Here is an 8,584-nt window from a genome sequence, read left to right on the forward strand (position 1 = left end):
ATAAAACAACAAATGTTGGAAGTAGAAAATAAGAGCCTCGAAGCGTTGTCAAAAAAAAAAAAAAAAATTAATACACATTTTTTATTGAAAACTACAAATATTTACTGTGCCTTACTTGTGTGTATAGGTATATGTAATATATATATATCGTATTTACTAGGTATGGCTAGACTGGAAGGCGTATATTAAAAGGAAGCTAGCGGAAAACAAAAAAGAACATACATACATATAATACATAATACATATAGGTATGTAAGTCTTGCTATTTTTTAATTGAATATTATAGTCGTGTTAATGTTGAAGATATAGATTCCCTTATCCGGATAGCTGCATCAGTATATGTTGAAGGAGAAGGTTCATACGTTTGATTAAAATGGTTTTCTTCAACATTTTTTGAAAAATCATCAACCACGCGATAATTGATACAAATATTGTGCAATGCTGCGGCAACGTTCACTATTTGGCAAACCTTCATGGGTTCATAATAAAGCGTCATTGCCGCGGTTTGTTTGTGTCGGTCGCATAGTAATCGGCTCTCTATACAAAACAGATTTTCAATTGTAATTAGTGCGAAAACTGAAAATAAAACGTTATTAAAGCAAGTGCGAAGGTGTAGTGCTTCTATCGTGATAAATGTGGGTGCTACCCGGGACACAATAAAGAAAAATAGACTAAAACTTTATAAAATTACCTAAGTTTTGGATGAAAATTTCTCCTTCGTTATCAACATCCAAATCTCCCGCGCAACTTTTTATCAGTTGATAAACAAAAACAGCTGATAATTAACGTCAACATAGATTTTAATTAAGTGTATACCTAAAAGTATACTACAAAAATTAAGGTGTTATAATATTGTATAACAGTTTAGAAGTTCAGAGTTGCCATCTGTCCAATAGAACTTATTAAAATAAAAATTTGTAAACTTTACAATTCAAACAAACAAAAAAAAAAAAAAAAAAAAAAAATAAAAATAAAAATAAAAAAATAAAAAAATAAAAAATAAAAATAAAAAAAAATTATAAACATTAAAAATGACCCAAACACCACCTCCAGGAGGTGGAAGGGCCGCGGAACCATCTATAAGTCGGAGTGTTAGAGGTAATACTAACTCAGAGATCGACGATTTAAAAAAGAAATTGAAAGAACTAGAAAAGCTTTGCCTCCAATTAAAAGTTGAAAACCAAAAACTCAAAGAGGAAAGTAATATTTCAAACTCATCCAATACAAAACAAACTTCAAACATAAATCCGGAACAGTATGAGACTGATGAAGAAGATCTTGCACGGGAAACCGACTGGATCCTTAAAAAAAGCAAGAGACAAAGCAAAAAACGAAAGGCTGAAGAATCTCCTGAAATGGAACATATAAATAGTTTTCCACTGAGAATTCAAAATGCCACTGTCATAAATCAAAGTAAAAAGCGTGACCTTCGGCCCCCACCAATTATGGTTTCAAACGTCGAAAATTATCAGGACCTTAGAAATCTTGTTCAAAAAGCAGCCAAAAGTCACTTTGCTATAAAACTTTTAAATAATGAAACATACAAAATTAATGCATCTTCAAGTGATGATTACAGATCCATTACAAAAATGCTCACCATTTCAAATTCATCTTGGTACTCCTACGAAGATAAACAAACACGTCCAATAAAAGTGATGATCAAAAACTTACACCATTCATGTACCCCAATTTCGATAGTGGCTGACATTAAAGAACAAGGCTTTAACATAACGAATGTCGTAAACAAGTTAAAATGGAAAACCCGCGAACCACTAAACATGTTTCTTGCCACATTCGACTCCACCGAAGACATCAAGAAAATTTATGAAATTAAATACATTCTGCATTCTGTCGTTATAATCGAACCAGTTAAAAACTCCAAAGTTATTCCACAATGCAAAAATTGTCAAGCTTTTGGCCACACAAGAAACTTCTGCGGCAAATCACCCAGATGTGTCAAATGCAGCGGAAAACATAAAACTATCGAGTGTACTAAAGAAATGGATGAAAAGCCCAAATGCTGTAACTGTGGTGAAGACCACCCGGCCAATTACCGTGGATGCGTAATTGCGAAAGAGCTTCAAAAAATGCGAAATAAAACTGGTCAGAAACAAAATACGGCTACTGATAATCAGCCTAATAATATACGTCCTGTTAATATGATAAAACATAATAATAGCCAAGCAATTTTACATAGTAATCGGAATAAACCAACCCTTTCCGATGTAATAAAAGGTAAAGGTAGTGAAAAACTGGTTATAACCAAAACCCAAACAAAAAGTGAAGATATTCTCGCTCAAATCCTTAATAAATTAAATAAGCAAGAAGTTTTTAATACAGACCTCCAAAAGAGACTAAATAATCTCGAACAAAAGTTAAAAACATTGTTATGATTGATAACCTTCGAATTGTAGCGTGGAACTCGAATGGATTATTAAAAAACCAAAAGGAACTCGAACTACTTTTAAATATAGAAAAAATAGATATTTGCCTAATATCCGAAACACACTTTACTACACAAAACCACATTTCCTTCAAAAATTATAATGTCTATCACACAATACACCCAAACAATTGCGCAAGAGGAGGTACTGCGGTAATTATTAAAAACAGTCTAGAACACTACGAAGAAAATAAAACTAGCTCTGACATTCTCCAAACAACAACTGTTTCAGTAAGGTTAAAACACCAATATATGTCAATCACAGCTATTTACTGTCCACCGAGGTACACGATATCATCTGACGACTTCAAAACTCTTATTAATATGCACAAACGCAAATTTATTATTGGTGGAGATTTTAACGCGAAAAATACTTATTGGGGATCGCGCCTTACTACAACCAAAGGTCGGGAGCTACTTAAAGCGGCCCAAGAAACCGGATGTGATTTCATTTCTACTGGAAAACCAACGTACTGGCCAACAGATGTAAACAAAAAACCAGATTTAATTGATTTTTTCATGGTCCGAAAAGTATCCCAAAACTTCGTCAAAATAGAAGAGGGATTAAGTCTGAATTCTGACCATTCCCCTATATACTTGACCATAAGTGAATCAGTTGTTGAAAAAGAACCAAATCTGACTCTGTACAACAGATACACTGACTGGGCTTCGTTTAAATCAACACTTAGCACCGCAATGCATTTTTCTGCACCAATATTGACAGCTGAAAGTTTGGAGGTTGAGATCGATTCTTTTACGAAGAAAATTCAGAAAGCTGCTTGGGAAAACACGCCGGAATTGAGGCGGAAAACGATAGGCACCAACTACCCTAAAGAAATAAAACTTCTTCTTGCAAAAAAGAGAAAACTTCGCCGGAAGTGGCAGCAAACTCGTTCACCTGCAGATAAAACGAAACTCAACAATGCAGCAACTGCATTAAAAAAAGAAATAGCAGTTATTGAAAATGAGTCAATGCAACGTTACCTATCAGAGCTTTCAGCTGATAAAAAAGATGACTATTCCCTCTGGAAAAGTACAAAGTATTTAAAACGACCAATATGCCATGTTCCACCTATTAGAAATGAAAATAGTACTTGGGCTAGAAGCGATGCAGAAAAAGCCACTGCTTTTGCGAAGTATTTGAAAAAAACTTTCACACCTAATAAGAGTAACTACGACTTAAACTCCTGTGATACATATGAAAACCGTTCTGAAATTCCAAAAATTACATTAAATGAGCTCAGAAAGGAAATCAAGCAACTTAAAGATAAAAAAGCTCCAGGCTTCGACCTTATAACTGCAGAAGTTTTAAAACAATTGCCAAATAAAGCCCTAAAACGATTGGCTTATCTTTTCAATACAGCTATTAAACTAAAATATTTTCCTGGACTGTGGAAAGTTGCGGAAGTTATAATGATTCCAAAACCAGGAAAAGATCCTCACGACGTGTCTTCATACCGTCCGATTTCTCTGTTATCACAAATATCCAAGTTGTTTGAAAAACTAATATTCCTCAGGTTGAAACCCATTATTGAATTAAAAGATCTAATACCTTCTCACCAATTTGGTTTCCGAAGTAAACACTCCACGTTGGAACAAGTCCATAGAATAATATCAGAAATCGAAAAAGCATTAGAGGAAAAGAAGGTATGTTCAGCAGTTTTCCTCGACGTCGCACAGGCGTTCGATAAAGTATGGCATGAAGGCTTGATTTACAAATTAAAGACTTGCCTCCCATACCAATATTGTAGTCTGCTGGAGTCATATATTACTTCAAGATATTTAAGAATTAAACAGGGAAAGGAATATTCTGAACTGGTTGAAATAAAAGCCGGCGTACCACAAGGTAGCATCCTGGGTCCAATCCTGTATATTCTTTATACCCGAGATTTACCACTAATGGCAAATTGTTTAACTGCCACCTTCGCTGACGACACTGCAATTTTATGTGTTGAAAAGACAGAAGAAAAAGCTGCAAGAAACCTTCAAACTGCAATCGACTCTATGGTATCATGGGCGAGAAAATGGGGAATCAAACTCAATAACAGTAAATCCATTCACGTGAATTTTACAAATAAAATTACAAAATACCAACCAATAATGATTTCTAATGAAAAAGTCCCATTCGCTAATACTGCAAAATACCTAGGTATTACCCTAGATGCGAAGTTGCGATGGAAAGAGCATATAAAAATAAAACGAAATGAGCTTAACATCAGGCTAAAAAAAATGAACTGGCTAATTGGATGGAAATCGCATTTATCCATATATAACAAATTATTGCTCTATAAACAAACATTAAAACCATTATGGGCCTATGGTGCACAGCTTTGGGGTTGCGCCAGTGAAGAAAATATCAATGTAATACAACGCTTTCAAAACAAAGTGCTGAGAATCATCGTTAAAGCACCCTGGTACGTCAGAAATGCTGATATTCATCGGGACCTTAAAGTTAACACTGTAACTGAAGAAATTAAGAAAATAGCAGAAGCGCACCAAATTCGACTTCAAGGGCATGTAAACGAAGAAGCTAGGAGCATCCTTAGTAACCCGTGCCCAGTTCGAAGATTAAAGAGGAAAAAACCACATGAACTTGCTGGCTATTAACAGAAAATAAGAAATATTGTTTGTAATTTCTTTTTATCAATTGTAATTTATTTTCGAATCAAACTGCTCGTTAGTTTCTGAATTAGTTGTAGTGTAATTAAACATTGTAATTTACTTATTATGTTTGAAATAAAAAAAAAAAAAAAAAAAAAAAAAAAAAAAATAATAAAGCTCACGAGCACCCAGAAGGCATCTGAATCGGTTCTTAAATACACCTATGGTCCTTTCTATAGTATTTCTGGCTTTTGCATGTATTTTATTGTAGTTTCCTTCGGCGCTTCCTGTTGTAGGTGAACGAAAAGGTGTCATTGACCATGGCTCTAGAGCATATCCAGCGTCTCCTGAGGAATAAATAAAGTCATTTTAACAAAAAATTATTCAAACGGTCTATATGTGTATGCACACACCCAAAAGCCAAATGTTTCGTTCGCCGTTTAGGTGTTTATTTTCAAAAAAATTTCGCGCGCTGCTTACGTTCCAAATATGATCATCGTGGTTGCTGCCAGGATACTGCGCATTCACGTAACGAATTCGCATTTTATTATCGCATATCTGCAATAAATAAAAAATTAGAAAGATATTTGAAATATCAGGTTTTGCAAGACTTACAATCATAGCATTGATGCTACAGTACCCTTTACGATTAAAATACAGGAATTTGTCTTTAGCTAGCGCAATAATTTTAATGTGTGTTCCGTCTACACATAAAATCGCACCAGGAAATCCATATCTTTGATAAAAGTCCATCTTTGCTTGTCTTTTTTCTTCGTTCCTTAAATCAAGATTCACCCACTGAGGACATAGGTGACATTGAAGAGTGTGTAACACGCCTTTTAATACGCCACGAAATGTGGATTGAGCCATGGGAATGTCAAAGTCCTTTCCCACTCCATGCTGGTACCCACCCTCCGCAAAAAAACGTAATACGCAAGACGAACGCTGGAGCGAAGAGATGGAGCACGACCTCATTGAGCGTGCATTTCCATCTAGGACACTTAAGACGTACAAAAACGCCGCCTTATTCAAGCGATAATTTTTAGTGAACCTGTTTCATAAAATAAAGTTAACCTATGAAGTTATGAAGTTATTCCTATTATACTTACATTGTGTCCTCGACATCGAGCGGATTGCTTGCGTCCCTTAATATTTTTCGTTGAATTTTCATATTCGATCTACTTCTTTCACCTTCCGCCTTGTTCCGCTTTGTTTTTCCAACATATATTTCAGTCTAATTAAATTTATTTAAGCTTGTCTTTATTGAAATTTCAATTTATTGCAAAACATCTGATTTCGAAACGTCAAAATTTAGAATATGCGTATGGCAACAACTTTTTCGAATTCACATGGGTTGCATGATAAAAAATTGCTCCGATTTAGAGCGGACATTTACATTCGCAGATTTGCTACGATGGATTGTGTGATAGGGCAGATTGTAAAAATGCCTGCATTTTAGCTTTGTTAGCTAGCAAATTTCATAACATTTTAAATTGCATAAATATTTTAGGCAAACTTTGTTGTTACTATAATATCACAAACATCCCATAAATGTTACGGTAATGCTGCTGAAGTGACAATTTGGGGTATATATAAATCCGAGTTGTTCATATACCGTCTGTCATTGGCATGATATGGTTACCTCGACTGCTTCTTATGGATACCATCCGGTCGAACAATCATCAAAATAAAATGTTTATTGTATTCGAGAGAATAAGTTGCAGAAAATATAAATGAAAAATTACATCGGGCTGATATTCACCACGATCACGGTGACAGATGTAAATTTGTTCATGGAAATTTTCACTAACTTATGGCAGCAAAATGGCGTGTTCGTTTCATTAGTCAGGTCACTGATTTTGAGTTTTAAAGCTCTAATTGATTCGACTTCCTCCTTACAGTCTCTTTCCTTAACATAGCTCCACAAAAGGTAATCCAGTGGTGTTAAATCACATAATCGGGGTGGGCAATTAACAGCTGAATTTCGTAAAATTATGCGTTTGGGAAATATATACGAGTATATAATATATATAAATATCGCGTACACCCTTTTTGGGTGTTTGGCCGAGCTCCTCTTCGTATTTGTGGTGTGCGCCTTGATGTTGTTCCACAAATGGTTTGGAAAATATGGTTTGCAGTAAATTCGTTTCTTCATTGGCTCTGTGATATGTGGCACCATCCTGTTAAATCCACATTTCAGTGAGGTCCATATCCATACCAAATTCAAATTTAATTATTAACTCCTCTCAATAGCGTAGTTCATTGACCTTACCCGAATTTCTGAATTATTGACATAAGAAAGGAGGAAAGGTTCTTGTATCAACATCGCAACCGTGAAGGTGGGGTTCTGGTATGGGGAGTCATATCGTACTATGACGCATTGGAATTGAAAATTGAACACGGACAACTGCTATAAAATTCTATTGGAATCATCTTTTCTCGAGATTCGTGAAACATTTGGACCTATTAATTTGACCAATCAACAAGATACACTTCAAGCGCGGTAAAAACTTGAATTGCGTCCAAAACGTTGAAACATTAGCATAGCCACCCTATTACCCAAATCCGAACATTATTGAAAATCTACGGGGATGATTTGATTGCAAGGTTTATGGGAATGGGCAACAATTTGAAAACAAAAATACCGTTAGGTGAAATAATATTTTGATACAAGTTTATTTTCGAGGAAAATACAATCTTCACTTGAATTATCAGAAAACCTTGGATTACTAGATCATTACTTATTTCTTCTAGAAAAATTATTGACTCTAATCAAGTGAACCCAACTGCATATCGCCATTTCCACAGAAATGTCAACCGAAGTCAAAAAATTCAAAGTCTATAAAATTATGTTGTTTCAACATATTTATTTTTATAGGAAATCTATCAAATGTAACTAATGTAAACAAATTTTACATTTGTACATACCACATTTTGAAATATTCGAATGCAAAGTCGAACCAGTGCAAAAGTTCCGCTTTAAACATTTCTGTTGCATGTTTTGTTTTGATTAATGATCTTGATGAGATATATTATGCCGTGACATTTGCTTTTTTAAATCTCGGTTTATATGTAAAGAATGTAAGAAAAATGTAAAAAGAACGATGCGATTGCCAATTACGGTAATTTTTTTCTTTGATTTACCGTATAACTCGATGTCACGTGCGACATTGAAAAAGAACATTTGTTATCAGTGAGTCGAAGGTAGTTGTACAATTTGCATCAAATATTAGTAGCAAATAGATATTTTTATTGCTAATTAAATAAACAAAACTTTGCTGGAAAATAATCAGCGCTTTGCTCTTTTTAATATACTTATTTAAAGCTTGTAGCGTGCGACATCGTAAGTGTAAAATGTACAGATTCAAAATAAATTTTCGTTCGAAAATATCTTTATTAGTATATGTAAATACAAAATATAAAATTTTTGAATGTAGATGAGTAAAAACGGCGGCGAGAAAAATAAGGCGAACTGTAAACGATGGAGAGAAAGGTTAAAGGATCATGAAACAAAATTACAAAACTATAAATTAAGAAACA

General features: G+C 34.3%; 1 protein-coding gene across 1 annotated transcript; it reads right to left on the minus strand.

Annotated features, from left to right (window-relative positions):
- Window positions 1-280: 280 nt before the first annotated feature.
- On the minus strand, window positions 281-5,587 carry LOC128857631 (putative nuclease HARBI1). Its single transcript, XM_054093380.1, has 3 exons — window positions 5,458-5,587; window positions 5,227-5,391; window positions 281-576 (listed from the first exon to the last, which is right to left on the minus strand). The coding sequence occupies exons 1-3, from the start codon at window positions 5,585-5,587 to the stop codon at window positions 281-283; spliced, it is 591 nt and encodes a 196-aa protein (XP_053949355.1).
- Between the last annotated feature and the right edge of the window lie 2,997 nt (window positions 5,588-8,584).

Source organism: Anastrepha ludens, chromosome 3 (assembly GCF_028408465.1).
Source record: "Anastrepha ludens isolate Willacy chromosome 3, idAnaLude1.1, whole genome shotgun sequence".
NCBI classification, from domain to species: domain Eukaryota; kingdom Metazoa; phylum Arthropoda; class Insecta; order Diptera; family Tephritidae; genus Anastrepha; species Anastrepha ludens.

Coding starts and splice junctions, on each gene's coding strand:
- LOC128857631 (XM_054093380.1), bottom strand. CDS start 5,587: ATGCGAATTCGTTACGTGAATGCGCAGTATCCTGGCAGCAACCACGAT. Junction 5,392..5,457: donor ACGAAACATTTGGCTTTTGG/GTGTGTGCATAC, acceptor TTTATTCCTCAG/GAGACGCTGGATATGCTCTA. Junction 577..5,226: donor CAGATGCCTTCTGGGTGCTC/GTGAGCTTTATT, acceptor TTTTATTTTCAG/TTTTCGCACTAATTACAATT.